Source organism: Emydura macquarii, unplaced genomic scaffold, assembly GCF_026122565.2.
Source record: "Emydura macquarii macquarii isolate MOO-44397 ecotype Brisbane River unplaced genomic scaffold, CSIRO-AGI_Emac_v2 contig_2768, whole genome shotgun sequence".
Classification (NCBI taxonomy): Eukaryota; Metazoa; Chordata; order Testudines; family Chelidae; genus Emydura; species Emydura macquarii.
This window is the reverse complement of record NW_027132905.1, coordinates 8,911,086-8,930,075: the sequence shown is the minus strand read 5'-3', so window position 1 is coordinate 8,930,075 and position 18,990 is coordinate 8,911,086. Positions and strand designations below refer to the sequence as shown.

General features: G+C 37.8%; 1 protein-coding gene across 4 annotated transcripts in view; it reads left to right on the top strand.

Moving 5' to 3' along the window:
- SEC24A (SEC24 homolog A, COPII coat complex component) overlaps positions 1–18,990 on the top strand; it is a 43,053-nt gene that overhangs the window by 21,296 nt on the left and 2,767 nt on the right. For 3 of the 4 annotated variants that reach the window (XM_067567046.1, XM_067567043.1, XM_067567044.1), the window contains exons 9-22: positions 160–269; positions 2,080–2,192; positions 3,552–3,670; positions 6,633–6,688; positions 7,768–7,974; positions 8,296–8,416; positions 9,740–9,898; positions 11,144–11,317; positions 11,519–11,629; positions 12,138–12,313; positions 14,180–14,317; positions 15,918–16,022; positions 16,151–16,243; positions 16,818–16,921. In XM_067567046.1, the coding sequence (XP_067423147.1) occupies positions 160–269; positions 2,080–2,192; positions 3,552–3,670; positions 6,633–6,688; positions 7,768–7,974; positions 8,296–8,416; positions 9,740–9,898; positions 11,144–11,317; positions 11,519–11,629; positions 12,138–12,313; positions 14,180–14,317; positions 15,918–16,022; positions 16,151–16,243; positions 16,818–16,921 (1,786 nt within the window). Of the gene's footprint in view, positions 1–159; positions 270–2,079; positions 2,193–3,551; positions 3,671–6,632; positions 6,689–7,767; positions 7,975–8,295; positions 8,417–9,739; positions 9,899–11,143; positions 11,318–11,518; positions 11,630–12,137; positions 12,314–14,179; positions 14,318–15,917; positions 16,023–16,150; positions 16,244–16,817; positions 16,922–17,961; positions 18,222–18,990 lie in introns of those variants that run through there. The other variant, XM_067567045.1, reaches the window with a different exon arrangement.

Here is an 18,990-nt window from a genome sequence, read left to right as displayed (position 1 = left end):
TGCCCTACTTAATACCCTCTGTATATTTCCTTAAATGGTATCACACTGCAGAAACCTCATGGTTACTCAGATATGTCTGTGCTAGGATTTAACACAGACAATTTTACTGTATGTTAGTGTGAATAATTATGATGATACAATAATTTTCATTGTATGTAGTTCCTGAAGAATTCATGTACAATCCTGTGACAAGAGTATATGGAGAACCTCATAAAAGACCTGAAGTTCAAAATGCTACTATTGAGTTCATGGCTCCCTCCGAATACATGGTGAGGTTTTGTTTACTCTATTAAACTTTTATATTGCTTTTAATGTCTAGGAACCCCAGTTAGAAAGGATCCCCATTGTGCTAGGTGCTCTATAGACTTAGTAAGGCAACCCCTGCCACAGAGAGCACACATGAGAAATTTTGCAAGATGCACTTTTTCAGACAGCATAATATAACTTTAACATCTGAGTTGTTGCAAATATCACTTGGTACTTTTATATAGGAAAATGTGTAGGTACTGCTAGGTCCCAAGGGAGAAAACTAATGTACTCCTCTAGCCTAGTATATCTAAACATGTCTCCCACTAGTGGCTGGTTACGGGGGTTTTAGCTGCTGTCTCTCAGTTAAAGGGGGCCTCAGCTAAAGTGGTAGAGGCCTGTTTCTTTCTCTCTCTCTTTCTTTCTCTTTCTTTCTCTCTCTCTTTCTTTCTCTTTCTTTCTCTCTCTCTTTCTTTCAAGTCCCAGGTTCAAATTTTTTTACCATCCTAATGTCCACATGTGTTCACATCCATGGTTTCTTATACCAATGTACAGCAACTTCAACACTGTTTTCTTGACTTAATATCAAGAATAATTGCACACAGTCATTGCTTGCACTTCTGTTTTTGGTAGATGAATAGAAGTTATTTGACTGTGCTCACCAATAATGCATCTGAGTTTGATCAGTTTAGTCTTCCTCTGCAGTTATAGCAGTGGGTGGCAATGGTTCTCAACCTTTTCTATATTGTGACCTTGAGTTATGACAAAGTTTTTTGGACCTCACCCCTGTCATATAAAGAAACAGCTGTTGTCTCTGTCACTCTCACAAACCCCAGACATGTTCAGGATCCCTAAATTGAAAAGCCATGGCATAGGACACCATGATCTAGTTTCTGTTAATGTGCCTGATTTAAGGCAAAGAACCTTAAAGACAGTTGTGGCTCCATCTTCTAAATGTTAATCTTTCTTTCTGCTTCATATTAGCTCTTATAATATTGTTAGAATGAAAAAATTAGAAAATCGGACATTATTGTGACTTAATCTATACTTAAAATAATGTACTAAAACCACTGGGTAATAGACCAAGAGTCCAGTCCTGTAGTCTTTCCTCCCCTAAGTAGTCCTTCAGTGAGCGTTTGGATAAGGGCTGCACAATCTGCTTCTTAAGCATTACCAATTAAACTACACTTCAACAGTGATGAAATGTATCATTATGTCTGCACTTTTCTAAAGTAACTGATGTGTCCTCTAGATAGGAAAATATCAGTTCTGAGAATTTAGGGAAGACAGCTTGTTAAAGGGATAACATCAAATCAAATAGATTGAAGTACAAATTAACTTGTTCAAAATAATACTTAGGATTTTTAAAAATTATTACTTTAGGAAGCGAACATTAATATTTATATATATAGTTTTACTTGCTTGCATTATCTCAACTTGACTGATAACTAGTCATTTTTACTTCTGGATTACTTCCGATCGTAATACGGTATGAAGATGCTTCTCTGTTTGGGTTACAAATATTGCAGTGGAATATTAAAATAAAAATCCCTTGGTAATCTTTAAATTACACAGGAATATTCTTCTTGTCACTGGATTTTGTAAAAGCTTATTTTTACAGAACATCAGTTTCAGGCTAAATTTGATTTGACAGTTTCACCTTAGCAAGGACTAGAATTTATCCCATATGTTTTTCCTACGTATTTCATACTTCATAGCACCATTGTGCAACTGTGGAAAAATAAGCAAATTAGATGCATTTTTGTTCTGGATATGCTGTTCTGAATGATGTAATATAACCAATAAAGTGAGAATCTCTTGGGTTTTTTTTAGCTACGTCCACCTCAACCTCCTGTGTATCTCTTTGTATTTGACGTCTCCCATAATGCAATAGAAACAGGCTACTTGAATACAGTCTGCAAGACCCTGTTAGACAATCTTGACTTGTAAGTTTTGGTTCTTTTCTCAGAATCTAATCTTTTATCCCTGTATTTCCAGTATTTTCTGTGTGGAAATGTTTTTTGAGATTAATGTTGTGTGAACAGGATTTTAATTCAGTCCATTTATGACCCAGAGAGGAAAATATTTTGAAGTACTGCATAGGAATTTAGTCTTAAACTCAGTACTTATCAATTGTAGCTGCCATGATAAAATCCTGATTTTTAAAATGTACCCAGCACTCTGATTATAAAACATCTTGGTTTTGCTTTAATAATGCAAAAAATGCATACGGATATCATAGGTTTGCATTGAACAAAGATTACTATGGTTTTAAAAATAGTAATTCAGTGTGCGCTCCTTGCAACAAATGCACATACTTGTCTATAAAGCTTTGCATGAGAGACAAGTTGGGTGAGGTAATATCTTTTATTGGATCAGCTTCTGTTGGTGAAAGAGTCGTGCTTTTGGGCTTACACAGTGCTCTTCCTTGGTGTGTGTGTGTGTGTGTGAGAGAGATGGTGTATACACACATGCGCACACACGGTAAGTTTGTAGCTACTGCCACTGTGAACTTGTGTAATGCTTTACATCTTTAAAGCTCTGTGCAAATATTCAGTAAGCTCCTCTACATTTATCTTGAACTTCTCCCCTTCAGTGAGAATTTTTTTTTCTTTCTGGAAGTGGAAGATAATGTTATATGGATCTTGATTCTGTCTTGTGTTAGAGCAGTGGTTTTCCTCTTGTGGTCTGCAGACTCCTGGGGATCTGCTGACTATGTATAAGGGGTCCATGAAAGGCATTCCGTTTTTCTGGTCAATGAAAACTCTGAATACCCCACCCCCATCTACAGGTCAACCTGGAAGTGTTGTCATTATCATAAAGCCCACAGTCTACTGCCCTTTCTCACACTGCATCAAATGTCATGCTGATCATGTGCAATATTTATAGTTGAATTCTGTTCAACTTCTATGGTAGGAGTCGGTGGACCACAGATTGAATTTCTGTAGGGGTCTGCACCTCCATTTGACATTTTTTTAGGGGTCTGCAAGTGAAAAGTGGTTGAAAACCACTGTTCAGTAAGTCCAAACACAGGTAATGTCAGTTTATTGCTGTAAAATAAATAACAGAGCTAAAGCCATGAACAAATTTCAGTACTGCAGTTATTCTATCTACTTGTTTGGCAAAAAAAAGGGTAAGCATTAGCCTAAAAATGATGCAATAGATATTACAGAAGCTTTATTTCCCAGCAGGAATAAAACGTCCCCCTACCTTGTGTCATTGTAATAACTGAGAGAATGTACATGCATTTGAACAGTGTAGGCTAACTAAAATTAACCTGAACACTTTGTGTGTTTAATTTTTAGGCTTCCTGGGAATACCAGAACAAAAATAGGGTTTATAACATTTGACAGCACAATCCATTTCTACAGCCTTCAGGAAGGTCTCTCTCAGCCTCAGATGCTAATAGTTTCAGATATTGAAGGTATGTAAGAATAACATCTAAACTGAATTTTTATAAAATGATGCCTAGTGATTTGACATACTGTGCTGGCAAAGTCTAGAACTCTAAACACGAAGAGGCATGAACTAGAGTGCCTGGCATTAAATTAGGATATTGACATAATAGGCATTGCAGAAACTTGGTGGAATGAGGATAATCAATGGAACATGGTAATACCAGGGAACAAAATTTATAGGCATAACAGTAGGTCACACTGTTGGGGAAATGCCACTATATGTGAAAGAAAGCATAGAGTCAAATATAGTAAAAATCTTAAATGAATTGAACTGTACGATAGAATCACTAAGGATAGAAATTCCATGCTTGGACAATAAAAATATAGCAGCAGTAATATACTGTTGACTGCTAAGTAGGATAGTGACAATGACTGTGAAATGCTTAGGGAGATTAGAATGGCTACGAAGGCAGAAAACTCAATGATGGGGGATTTCAGCTATTCTCATGTTGACTGGGAACATGTCACTTCAGGAAGAAATGCAGAAATAAAAGTTCTATACACCATAAATGACTGCTTCTTGGAGCATCTTGTCCTGAATTCTAAAGGAGAGAGGCAATTCTTGATTCAGTTCTAAGTGAAGTACAGGGTCTGAGATATGACTATAGCTGGACCGATTGGTAATAACCATAATGTAATTAAATTTAACATCCTGGGGGGAGGAATGTCAAAGAAATCCAACACAGTAGCATTTAACTTAAAAAAGGGGAACTACACAAAAATAAGAAGCTAGTTAAACAGATATTAACAGGAACAATCACAAGGGTAAAATGCTTGAAAACTGCATGGACACTGTTGAAAAAAAAAACATAAATAAGACTCAGACTAAACGTATACCTTACTCTAAAAAACCAAAAACCTGCCACCATGACTAAACAGTAGAGTGAAAGAGGCAGTTAGAGCCAGAAGGCATCCTTTAAAAATTAGAAGTCCGATCCTACTGAGGAAAATAGAAGGGAGCATAAATTCTGGCAAGTCCAGTGTAAAGTATAATAAAGCAGGCCAAGAAAGAATTTGAAGAGCAACTAGCTAAGGACACAAAAACTAACAGCAAAAACATGTTTAAGTACATCAATAGTAGGAAGCCTGCAAAACAGTCAGTGGGGCCACTAGATGATTGAGATGCTAAAAGAGCACTAAAGGAAGATAAGGCCATTGCGGAGAAGCTTGATGAATTCTTTGCATTGGTCTTCACTGCAGAGGATATGGGGGAGATTCCCGCACCAGAACCATTCTTTTTAGGTAAAAAAATCTAAGGAACTGTCCCAGATTGAGGTGTCAATAGAGAGGAGGTTTAGGAACAAATTGATAAATTAAACAGCAGTAAATCACCCAGGACCAGATGGTATTCACTCAAAAGTTCTGAAGGAATTCAAACATGAAATTGCAGTGGTATGTAGCTATCATTTAAATCAGTCTCAGCCTCCAGTCATCTGGAACAATCTAATATAACTGATTTTTGAAATCCAGAGGCAATCCTGGCATTTACAGTCTGGTAAGCCTAACTTCAGTACCAGGAAAATTGAAACTATACCAAAGAAAAGAATTATTTGACAATTAGATAAACACGATGTGTTGGGGAAGACTCAGCACGGCTTGCGTAAAGGGAAATCATGCCTCACCAATCTATTAGAATTCTCTGAGGGTGCCAACAAGCATGTGGACAAGTGTGATCCAGTCAATAAAGGCTCTTAAGCAAAGCTAAGCTGCCATGGGATAAGAGGGATGGTCCTCTCATGGGTTAAAAGACAGGAAACAAAGGATAGGAATAAATGGTCAATTTTCAAAATGGAGAGTAAGTAGTGGGGGGTGCCCCAAGGATCTGTATGGGGACCTGTGCTGTACAACATATTCATAAGTGATCTAAAAAAGTGGGTGAACAGTGAGAGGTCAACATTTGCAGACAATACAAAATTAAGATAGGTAAGTCCAAAGCTGACTGCAAAGAGTCACTAAACTGGGTGATGAAATGGCAGATGATATTCATTGTTGATAAGTGCAATATAGTGCACGCTGGAAAACATTGTCCCAATTATACATAAAAAATGATGTGGTCTAAATTGGTTGTTACACTCAAGAAAGAGATCTTGAAATCATCATGGTAAACTATTGATCTCAGTAGCTTCCTATAATTCCTTAGTGGCTGTATGATGCTTAAAGTTTTTTCTTTTACTTTTAATTGTACTGCCATTTAGTTTAAAATGACCTGTCATTGCATAGCCTTGAACAGGGTAAATAATGTGAAAAACTACAAGGTGCTCATTTTTATAATACCTTTTTGCTTTACAGACCTTGCTCTTATCCTCTCTTACTTTTGTGTGTTCCATGCTAAATAGTCAGTATTTATAATTTCTTCTGTTCTAGCCACAACTTTTATTAATAATAAGTAATAACAATAATACTGTAAAACTGACTAAAACTTAGTGGCTTCTAAGAAACAAAGTTATTTAACATAGTGGCTTAGACCCAACAAACAAAACAGCTAATGAAAAGTTAATGCTTCTTTGGGGGTAGATATTACAGGGCATCTCTCACATAGTTCATGGATATGCAGCTGCTAGGGACACCTGAGCAGGCTAACGTTGGTTACTAAACTCTTCCTGAATCTGCTTATACCAATTTTCACAATATATAAATACTGATCTTTGTGTGACGAAGAGAGCCCTTGAAACCATAATTTGTTAACCCCTTTCAGTTTTAGAGCTTTGAAAAACATTTGTGTATCTTCCTTATGTAACAAGTCTCTGATAAATTCTTGTTTATTTGAAGTAAGCTAATGCAGGTACAGTAACTGACTTTCACATCTCAAATTGAAATGCAGGGGATTGCATAGGTATAACTGAGGGCAGAATAAGACCCAGATTGGTCTGAAAACTAGCCGAAATCTTTTCAGATAGCTTTAATCAATTCACTTTTCTGCTCTTCCAGATGTGTTTATACCAATGCCAGAGAACTTATTAGTAAACTTAAATGAAAACAAAGAGGTAAGACCTGTCTTAAACTGTTTTAGGTGACACTCAGGCAATATGAAGTGCATTTAATAACTTGTACAATACTTAATGAGAGTGTCAACTTAAATAACACTTGTCTGAATTTCTTGTCTAAGTTTATTACAAAATTACTGTAGCTCTAAGTAAATGGAATTATTTTGTTCAGTTTTACTATGTGCATTGAACCACATTGTATGTGGTTGGTATTGTTGTTTCCTCTGAGCAGTCAGCCAGTTTCTCTGTGGAGACACATCTTTTTAAAAAACAGAGAATTGCCAAACCACAAAAATTGACAATAGGACTCCAGGGCAAATGTTGCTCCTGAAACTCATTGATTACATTTCAAATTAACAGTGTCCTTTAAATAAACAGACCTCAGATATTTAGAGATAAGGGAATCCAATGCATCTCTCTTACAAGGTAAAATAACTTGAAATACTGGCAAGCTTTGCCATATTGAGTTTCTAGTTTTGTACTAGGGACCTTGTTTTTTAGAAATGGTAGGTTATGTAATACTGTAGAATGTGACTTGGTAAAACCTGATAACTTGCAAATGGACACTTTGTTATGGTGGCAGTTCCACATACCTCCAATTAGTTTGGAGCAGCTTTGGGACTTTCTTCCAGTCATTGTTGACTGAGTGTAACACATCCACTCTGCCCAAAGAGGAGCACATGTGCATCAACAATTAATGTGAGTAGTAGATGACAGAACAGGTAAAAGTGAATTATTTAACTTTGAAAAGTTGCTTCAGTCATCTGAGGCAAAATGTTCAAAATAACTTTTAATTAGCTCCTACAGTTTTGGAAAAACTAAATTTCAGGTGAAAAAGTAGAGGTCAGATAGAAAGTCGGATTTTAAGAGGCTTCAGTGGTAGTGGGTGGTGTAAAAAAGCAAAATACCCTCACATCTTGTTTTAAGTTATTAAATGTTACTTCTTTGTGTGTGCATTTGATTTACCTTTGTAATACCAGCAGTACTTGATACATGTATAATAAATGGCCAGAGCAACAGAGGAGCAATCTCTTTTGAAACTTCTTTTAATGCTGATTAACTTTTTTACTTTATCCCAGTTAATTCAGGATTTACTGAGGACCTTGCCACAGATGTTTACCAAGTCCCTGGAAACACAGAGTGCTTTGGGACCTGCACTGCAGGCTGCCTTCAAACTGATGTCTCCCACTGGTGGTCGAATTTCTGTCTTCCAGACACAGCTTCCATCTGTAGGAGTGGGAGCACTGAAATCCCGAGAAGAACCTAACCAAAGAGCATCTGCAAAGGTTACAAAAACACTCTTTTTAATACATAGATTCTGGAAAATGTACTATCCTATTGTATGAGTTTATATACATTTTAAATTGCATGGTTTAGATGACCTTAGTTTTATTGTAGTTCTGTAGAGCTGACATTCTTGTATTAATCAAATGTGACTAACAAGGAAACCTATAAACCCAGATTAATGCTTTGATTTTGAAACATACTGAGCTTTTAGAACAGCCATTGAAATCAGTGGGGGGAGATGGATGTTCTGCACTGCTTGCAATTAGGTCACAAGAGTGTGCATTTTGGGATTCCTCTTTTCTATTTCCTTTTATTAACAGGACATACATCTTATGCCATCCACTGACTTCTACAAGAAGTTAGCTTTGGACTGCTCAGGGCAGCAGGTTGCAGTTGATTTGTTCCTTCTTAGTGGGCAGTATTCTGACTTGGCTTCATTAGGTAAGTTATTTATAGGGTTTAAGATTGGAGCTTGTTTGTGACATGTAATTTTGTATAGCAACAATACATTTATAGAAGTTCAGTATTCTAAGGAGCAGCGTGTGACTGTAAAAAAAAAAATAAAAAAAAAATTGATTTTGCTCTTTCACTTACGCACCACTCTACCATTTTAATGTCATGGTTGGTAGCCATGCCCAAGCGGGTTACCTATGACACAGCATGTACCCCTTTCCACTGTTTGACATTTCTATGAGTACAGATTATGGTATTTCATTTTAGAAGTTTGGAGACCTCTGGACAAGCTAACAAGCCTGTTTTATTTTCTTCTTGCCTAAAGGTTGAGATTTTCTCATTTCTTGGAACTTTGTCAGCATTTGTTCCCTAATATTACTAGACAAAAACCAAATGTCTAGAAACATTTAAACAAATAGAAATACATTTAAACTATCAGGGTATAATCTCATCAGTCCCAGGTTCTGAAAAGCCTCACTAATATGGACCATGAGACTTCTTTTAAAAAATTAAAAATTGGTAGCTGTATCCTTGGATGTTTTAAAGCAGTTCATAGCTCAATATCTGATTGCGTCTGCTGGGGGCTGAAAGACAGAGTTCTGTTTACAAAACTTGACTCTTCCCCTCTAGATCATGTCCTAAATTTATACGAAGAGGATTTTCCTTTGTTCTGGGCATAAACATATGTCAGATACCATGGTGACAAGCACAGTATAAGAACCTGAATAGGATGGAATTTTCATTCATCCTGAATAGGATAGAATTTCATGTCGAGATGGCTTCACCCTTAATGCATAATGACATTGTTAGCGAGACATAATATTACAACTTCCTTCTGGGTAGCATGATTGTTTCCAAGATGCTCTACCCCTCAACTTGTAGGAGTATTTTAAAGGACTATTTTGATCCTAGAGTAAGGTGTGAGTCATCTGAAGGAATTTATTTTCATTCTTTACTCCATCCATTGAGAGGTAACACCTTTATAGGAGCAAACTTCATTAGCATTTAAATTACTTTCTCAACCCTAAAGTATCCTGTGTTTCCTGTTCCTGAATGGTGTGATACCATCTTTCCTTTAGACCAGTTATTAATCCATTTCACACTTTATAACTTTCATAATTAAGTGAACATGTAAGTTATTTGTCACATCTACACATTATATCTGTATCTGTTTAGAATAAGATTATTAATGTTAGTGTTCATACTTGCAAATAAAATTACAAGGAGAATTAGATTAATCTGAACCGATATTTGAAGACAACAGCAATAACTGTTGGTTTGAACTTTGCCAATGCATTGTTTCTATTCTAGGTTGTATATCAAGGTATTCAGCAGGGAGTGTGTATTACTATCAATCTTTCCATCATCAGCACAACCCTGTCCAGATGGAGAAATTACAGAAAGAGCTGAAACGATACTTAACTAGAAAGATTGGCTTTGAGGCCGTCATGAGGATAAGATGCACCAAAGGTCTGAATAGAATTTTTTGCAGAGTTTATTATTTTAAAACATTTTATTGGTATTTTGTTTTTACATAAGCCTGAATGAATAGATGGCAAATATCTACATGTAAAATCAGGCATCATGAATCCAACTATACAAAAGAAAAGATACAGAAGAAAGATAAATCAGTAATAAATACTGCATAAAAGAGCTTACTTATAAAAGTGAAATGGTATTTGGGATCAGTATCTATGGCTTGCCAGGGTTAGAAATAGGTGCTTCATTACCTTGTTACCTCTTCATACTCCTCAAGCAAAAATAAGGACTACACAATTTAATATTCCTGCTACACTTTCAAAACTGTCCTGCCCTGTGGTTAAACCAGAAATCTGTATTTTTAAATTTTCATAACCTGAAAGGATAGGGGAACATTTTACTGTCTTGTACTTCCATCTAAAAACTATAAAGAAGCAACAGAAAAGCATGCTAACAATGCATTGTAACAAGGCTCCTGTACCTTGGGTCAAACTAAATTCAATGTCCTACATTTGTAACCTTTTTAGAACTAAACTACTGGTTGCCAAGGGTAATGCTTATACAGAAAGAGTACTTTACTGTGCTGTATATAATATTTTCCTTTAAAAGACTGATCCTATCTCATATTCTGTACTAGAAATATCAGCAACTTGTGCCTCTCAGTATCAAAGGCTTAAAGACATTTGGAACATTACTAATCTTTGAGCTGACTTGTATTCTGAATGCCTGGTAATCACTGGTTTTTGTGCATGCTACAAATTAGTATGCAACTTGAGATATTTACATTTACTAAAGGAACTGTATTTTGTAAAGGATTTGTCCACAACCTAGGCCTGGTCTACACTGGCTGTAGATTTCGGCAGAAGTCGACGGGAGATATGCAAGCTAGGTACAGTAACTTGTGTATCTCCTGTCAACTTCCTAATGTCTATTTACTGTGGCATCTCCCCTGTGCTGCGCCGATGGGAAATGCCCTCCCATCAACGCAGCACTACATTTCTTGCCAGAGTGGATTTACAGAGTCGACTTCCGAGTTTGATTGAGCGAGTCTTCACTGCCGCTCAGTCGAACCCGCAAAATCGAACCTGCACTGCCGGCAGTGCCTCCGGCAGTGTAGACATAGTACTAGGATAGAACACAATCTAAAAATCAGGGCAACTATGTAATCAGTTCATAGTTTACATTAGATTGTAAAAGTAACATTAATAAAAGATATTACATGGTTTTTTCTTTTAGGTCTTTCCATTCATACCTTCCATGGGAACTTCTTTGTGCGATCAACAGACTTGTTGTCTTTACCCAATGTAAACCCGGATGCAGGATATGCTGTACAAATGTCAGTAGAAGAAAATCTCACTGACATGCCAGTTGTTTCTTTTCAATCAGCACTCCTGTACACATCCAGCAAAGGTAAGAAATGTAAACAGCATTGGCTAGCACAGTGATATGATATGCTAGATACCATTGTATGTAAATTTTAAAATTATAATCAAGTTTGCTTGTAGTAAGTAAATAATTTCAACTGCATCTTCATATCCCCTGAAACACTGCTTAGATAATTGTGTGGAAAATACCATTTGGAGACTATACAGATTTATTTTCTTCCCATAGGCGAAAGAAGGATTCGAGTCCACACCATGTGTTTGCCTGTTGTTACAACACTGAGTGATGTCTATCTGGGGGCTGATGTACAAGCTATTACAGGGTTATTAGCCAATATGGGTAAGCATGATAGCCATCAGGTCTTTTTGATGAACATGTATAAAATATCTAAAAGTTTTTTTGAAGAATAATCCTTCAGGAAGCAAGATTACAAGGGAAGTATCCTACCTTTTAAATGGGTGAAGGCACTTGGCTATATTCCTTACAGCTCCTCTGATGTGTGAAGGTATCAGTATAGCTGTATGATGTCACCTTGTTTATGATACGGCTTTAGAATTCTGCACATCAGTTGAGCCTGCTGATTTGGATGAGTGCTTTCTAGCAGTTAGAGTAGCTATTAAGATGCCTGGATTTATTTATTCTAGGCTGTACCATTCATGTTCCCATTCCTCTATACCTCTTGGTGGCATGGTGAAGCTCCATTAATGTGTGTTTGTAACCATCTTAAGATCCTGAGATAAGGAGCTATAGAAGTACAAAATAACACTTACATCAGTAATTCCTGGAAAAGAAATGAGGTATAACTTGCTGTTGTGTGTATATACATACACATTCTCTTCCTTTTTAGCTGTGGACCGGTCAGTTTCTGCTAGTTTGAGTGATGCTCGGGATGCCTTGGTGAATGCTGTAATCGATTCACTATCTGCTTACCGATCTTCAGTCCTAAGCGTTCAGCAACCTGGTCTCATGGCTCCTTATTCCCTACGACTCTTTCCACTTCATGTACTGGCTCTCTTAAAACAAGTAAGAATGAAAATAAAATCTTTCCAGAGAATGTTACTTTTATGCTATGTTACTCTGAATTATGTACAAATAAACTTTCCAGTGGGATGAAATTGTATATGAATAGAGTTTTGGCAACATTTGAAAGGAGATGATATTAATTTCCTCATTGGTTTAGATCCAGTTTAATTAAAACCAGCCTTCTGTCCATATGCTATTGCAGTATTTGAGGTTGTTAGACATTAAAGATAATAGCCCCTTCTGGTATAAATGGGACAACTCTGGAAACAAGCTACTTGCCTCACTTCTCCAGGCCCTGCATTTGGTGACTTTCAGTACCGCTGCAAAGTAAGACTTGCTTGTTCACCTAAGCTTTTCTTGGGGCCCACAGTAGTAAAGGATGGCTTGGGTGTCCATATCGGCCACCAACGAAGGGTGTTTTTAAAAGTATCTTAAGATCTAAATGTGACTGAAGTTACATATGTAGAGTTGTGCTTATGTATTGCATATAGAGCTTATGTCAGATACGTTCATATTTTCAAACTTTATGATAAATGTAGGGAGGTGAGATAGTGGTGGCAGGGAGTGTATCGTGAGAGAAAGAAGGGGCTTCTATCACATGCATAGAGCTGCAGCACTATAGGATGAGGATTATGGTGAAGAATAGCACCATGGAGGTGGTGTAGCTTGGAGGTAGAGAGCAAGAAGTATGTGTGCATGAGAGTGCAATAGTTTTAAAGCAAAAGCGGGCAGGCAGAGAGTAATATGGGGAGACTTTCCGTGTTTGTGTGATAGACCTGGCTGCTAGCCAGGGGAACATGCTGCAGTTGCTGTTGGGTGTAGCTTTGAGGAGCTTAGCTCAGTGTGTTGCTGGCAAGGCAGATCTGTACAACAGCTTAATGTGGGATGCAGGGAGAGAGCTAACTCGCAAAGTACTTATCTTTGTTGGCTTTTCTAGCAAAGGGTTTGCAGCACTCCTGAGTCTTGTCTACACTAGAAAACTGAACAATTTCTGAAAATGGCTTTTAGCAGTGGGTCCCCTGAGCTGATATAGAAAATGATTAGTGTTAGACTAGATGGTTTACTCTTTCATAAAGTAGCATGATCAAGACTTGGTGGAATCATGTCTCATTCACACTGTCTCAAATGATATTCAACACCCTTGTCAAGTCTATACTATGAGTATGTTTATACTGGAGAGATTTGATCTCTTTAATATAGACACGGTCAAACACTTGAATGGTTTTCAATACTTGTTTGGATGAGGTCCTGTTTCAGTAATAGTTGAGCTCCTTTGGGTTTGTAAGCCAATTGAGTGCATTTACCATTACGTCAGAACACCTCTGACAGAGTTGTGCATTAGAGCCAAAGGACTAAGCATAACAAGTTTTTGGATTGCTATTTTAAAATGTAGCTTCTTGAGATAAAGTAGTAAGCATAAATTTGTTAGATTCATTTGAATATGCCATTCCAACTCCACTCTTCAGAAAGTGTTTTACAGACATATATTAGTGTTGTCAGTGATTTCAGAGTCCAAAGATACACTGCTTGAGTTATTAGTCACAAAGTTGTTTGCATATAAATAATATATTAAACTTGCTTTTTGTACAGATAACCAGTTAACAAATGTAGATAAATTAAGTAGGGAAGGTCACTGGATTAATGAATATTTATATGACTATATTTTCATCTGAAAATACCTAAGGCTATATTTTGAGACTCAAAATATTTCCTTATGTAGGTAATCCAGAAGCAGATGTAGGCAATCTACTCCTTTTTGTATAAACATCTTAAAATGTGTGATACTCTGTCTAATGCTTTTCACTTGTTGACTTTCTGAATTAATGAGTTAAAATACTTGCTTCAAATATTGACTTTTATTCACAGAAAGCATTCCAGACTGGGACAAATATCCGTTTAGATGAGCGTATTTTTACTATGTGTCAAGTGAAAAACCAGCCCCTAATTTACCTCATGCTCATGACCCATCCCAATCTGTACAGAGTTGACAATCTTACAGATGAGGTATGATTTTTTTACTTACTACACTTGTTCTGTGGTTGCTTGGTTCCAAAGACCTTTATTTTTAGTGAAGAGTATGTATTACATAGAAAACCCTTTAAATAAGAATTGTATTCTTCAAGGTATGTAGTCTGAGAGCTCACAGCCAGTCACAGGCCTTGTCTACACTAGCACTTACGTTGTCAAACTTTTGTCGCTCAGTAGTGTGAAAAAACTCATGCTCCTGAGCGATACAAGTTTTCTGGGCACAAGCGCTTGCATAGACAGCGCTATGTCTGCATGATATGCTTTCCCGCCAACATAGCTACCACTGCTTTTTGGGCTAGTTTTATTATGTTGACAGGAGAGCTCTCCTTCTGTTGGCATAACGCAGCTACACAAGCGTTTATGCTGGCAAAATTTATGTTGCTCAGGGGGGTGTTTTTTCACACCCCAGAGTGACAGATGTTTTCCTGACATAAATGTTAGTGTAGAGAAGGTCACAGGGTTAAAAGTCTTAAAAATACATCAAAGCAACCTATCCATTAAAGGCAAATTGATGGGATAATTCCTTGGTACTTGAATTAAATCCCATGACATGAATCATGAATAAGTGTGTCTCTATTAATAAATTTATTATAAAGGCCCCTGCACTAAATTGCCACTTCATGTAACCCAGACTTATTATAAATTAAGTTTTTCAGCAATAATTTGGAAGCAATACATTCATGGAATTAAAAATCGTGAAATGACGGGTAGTTCAAGTGTTGGATTGCATTTCAGACTAAGCTGAAGTTTACTGTAAACTATACATACATATAAGATGTAGCCCCCTTATTTGCCAAGTTGGCTTTTAGGATTTGGTCTTGTGGTGGAGGAAAAATCACATGCTGCTTATGAGTAATCCACCCTTTCATTCACTGCTGCTTGGGGTGATATTGATGGGCTCTGGAGGGAACGTGTGTCTAGAGTGGGGTGTTAGCCACAACGTGGATTGGATTAATTAGATAACTAGTTTGAAAAACGTAGCTGGCATTCTGATTTGAAAATAACTTATCACACTACAAAGCACATCCTCTTAAAAGGGGATATGATAGAGCAGGGATGATGCTTTTCATACTGTTGTAAGACTTCCTTTTTAAAATAAATCCAGTCATTCGTTCCGTGAACGTGTGTGTGTGTGTGTGTGTGTGTGTGTGTGTGTGTGTGTGTGTGTGTGTGTGTGTGTGTGTGTGTGTGTAAAAATTACACAATGCAGGCAGACAAATTCTGTAAATGCAGACTTTCAAGCCTGTGGATATTTTAAGCTAAGATAATTGTATGAAGTTTTCAGAAGGGAATCAATTCATTAAGATAACAAAGATGGATTTTTTTATAATAAAGTATGTTATATCTGAATTGTAAGAATATAAAAGTCAGACATCAACAGATAATGCACTTGGGAGCAAGGGGTATAATTTGTACTTAGGAAAAAGTATCTATACTTATCTATAAAGGGTCTTTCCTGCTTTAGTAATAAAAATGTACTCCACTTGTATATTTCTCATTACTCTCTGTCTTGGTGTCTGCCTCTTTTTATCTATATATCTAGATGCACACTTATTGTAGCAATTTTTCTCTTTAGGGAGCCCTCAGCATCAACGATAGAACAATACCTCAGCCACCCATTCTCCAGCTGTCTGTGGAGAAGTTGAGTAGGGATGGTGCTTACCTTATGGATGCTGGCTCTGTAAGTTTAAAATTTTAACTGAAGTTGTGGGTTTTTCTGAGGACTACTGAGCACTTTAGATATACAGAAGAGTATAAAGGTATATGTGTTGCACAGATTAATGCTATCGTTATTGGATTGTCTTTTAGGTAATGTTTATGTGGGTTGGAAAGAATTGTGGACAGAATTTTATCAGTCAAGTCCTTGGAGTTCCTAGTTACGCATCAATACCACAGAATATGGTAAGTGCTTGCTTTGGTAACAGAATGGTTTAAACAGGACAAATAACTTTTTAAATATAATTAAAAAGTTATCACCTGTACAAGCTAAAGAGCTTTTCAGAATTGCTGATTATAATTCATTCCAATTTCAGGAAAAGCTCATTTCCCCCACTGTATGATGCTCTTCCTTAGGTTCCCCACTTAGAATAATCTTTATCCAGCTCTCTCACCATGAAACCACAATAAGTAGAAGTTGATAACCATCAGTTAGATCCTGTAAAAGTCTGAGCAGACTGAAAACATTGGGACTGGGAAGGAAGAGTGGGTTAGCTCACCAGCCCTCAGTTGCTGGAAAATGAATGTTTATGTTGTGACAGCCAAAAGCCACTATTCAGTTGGCACAATTGATTAGTTCGTTCAAGGATGGTCTGAGACTGAAATTGCAGTGGTATGTAGAACAACTTCATACTGACTGTGTGCCTGCTTTGTGCCTGATTACAGTCCTTGGTCCCTTTCATTAACACCTAATTAACTCCATTTCCTAAAGACACAAAGTATGTTATATTATGTATTAATGATAACCTTTGTGTAATAGACTCATCTTCCAGAAATCGAAACAGCTGAATCTATCAGAACAAGAGCTTTTATCTCTTGGCTGAGAGAGCAAAGGCCATTCTTCCCTATACTGTATATAATAAGGTAAGTTCCTTTTGACTACTCGAATACATGAGTATGACTAGTCACGGCAGCCACTGTAGTGACATTTTTATACTGCATTCTCTTCACACGAGATTTATAACAGTTATGCATAGTGTGAGCTGCAAATGTTTGAAAACCTGACATGTGACTTAACCTTTCTTGTTTTGTCATGTTTTATTTTTGGAGGTGTAACGCTTTCGCAGGGCATCCAGAACTGCAAGTCACCTTGTTACACTTCTGTCTCAGCAAGAGATTTGTTGGTGGTATGCTGTGTGACAGCTTCCTGTCACCTGTGACTGTTAGCTAGCCAAACAGACTCCTTAGGGCTCTGCCACTCCATACTTTGCCTTGCAGGTTAACTCCTGGTGTACTTCAGTTCCTGAATCCCTTGGAAGAATGTTCCTCTGCAGCATGTAGGCCCTGTCCCTTGTATGCTCACAGAAATACCAAGTCCACTGTCTCCAAAGAGACAGAATACACACCAGGCTGTTAGTTCACCTGAGGATGCACACCTTACTTCAGTATAAGAGCACTGAGATTAATTTATAATAAAACAAGAATATTTTTAATAAGAACAGATTTAAATGATACTAAGCAAAGATAATAGATACAGAAAATGATTACAAATAAAACGAATAACATGCTTCTAAGGGCTGGTCTACATTGGCAGCGGTGGTCAACGGGAGATATGCAAGCTACATAATACTTCCGTTCACATAGCACGGCATTTTCACGATGCTGTGTCCCACTGACACTACCTTACTCCTTTCGGAGAGGTGGACTAATTGAGTCACCCGGAGAGCATTCTCCAATCTCAATCGATGCCACTGCATTGATGCCTGCCGCTGCAGAAATGAAGACATATCTTAAGAGTCTACATATAACTGTAGCAGGCTCCAAGCTTTGTTTTGACCTATAGTTACCTTTCAACGTCACCAACCCATGTAGTTGGGGATCTACTGCTCATAGTTGCAAAGAGCACTGACCTCATTATTCCCTCAGTGATGGATAACAAGCTTCCCTTTTGCTTCTCTTTATAGTCTCCAGTGTTCATTGTCTTTCTCAAGAAGCAGGATGACTTCCTAAGGTTCAGACTGCAGTCTTTCTGTGTGCTAACATCATCCTGTTTCCTCATCCTCCTGATAACTGGTGCTGACTGCAGATACAAATAAAGTGCCCATTGTCCGTGGCCTCGACATGCTCAGTTTATATTAGACATAGGAAAATCAACTTTCTTCTTCGGGTGATGGTCCCTATCTGTATTCCACATGTTGGGTGCACGTGTGCACCATGCGCCTGAGTCTGGAAGTATTTCTTAGCAGTGTCTGTTGACCCACACATGCATAGTGTTTCCCCTCATGCTCCCAGCTGAAGGTATTATAGGTAGTGCTAGTCGATACCTGACCAGTTGCTTCTTACCGCGGCATGGCCTGAGTTGGAACCACTGTTCCTTTGTGCTCTTAGTTTTGCTAAGAGAGTGACAACTTCTCATTCAGTGTAAATAGTTGTACATTGTCTTTTTAGTGATAGATAAGTTAGTGGAGTTCACCTCCCATTTGGGGAACATCCCTACCCCTGGGACTATGCCCCAGATTCCGGGTTTTAAAAACTTTCCTATCCACCCTCATTTTCTTTGAGCTACGAGCACAAGAGATGCTTTTACTGCCTTGGTGAGGCACACATTGCAGCTCGCCGTTCCGTCTGCAAGTTCTTCCTTCCCTGAACCTGGGAAGCTCGAAGATTTGCTTCCATAAAGTACTTGATGGAGGAAGCCATGAGACCAAGGGCATACTGCGGACTGTGCTTCCAGTGTCATTCTTGCATCCACCTCTGCACTGATCGTTGCCTGCAAGTTACCCACATGTGGAATACACATAGGGACCATCACTCGAAGGAGGAGAGGTTACTTGCCTGTAACAGGGACCACACACCTTGAAAAATCTCCAATCTGGATTTCACTACCCACCCTCCATCCACTCTGCTTTGGACTACATTCTAAGACTATAAGAGTGAGATGGAAGGGGCATCAACCTGCACTACCTATTATACCGTCAGCTGGAAGCCCGAGG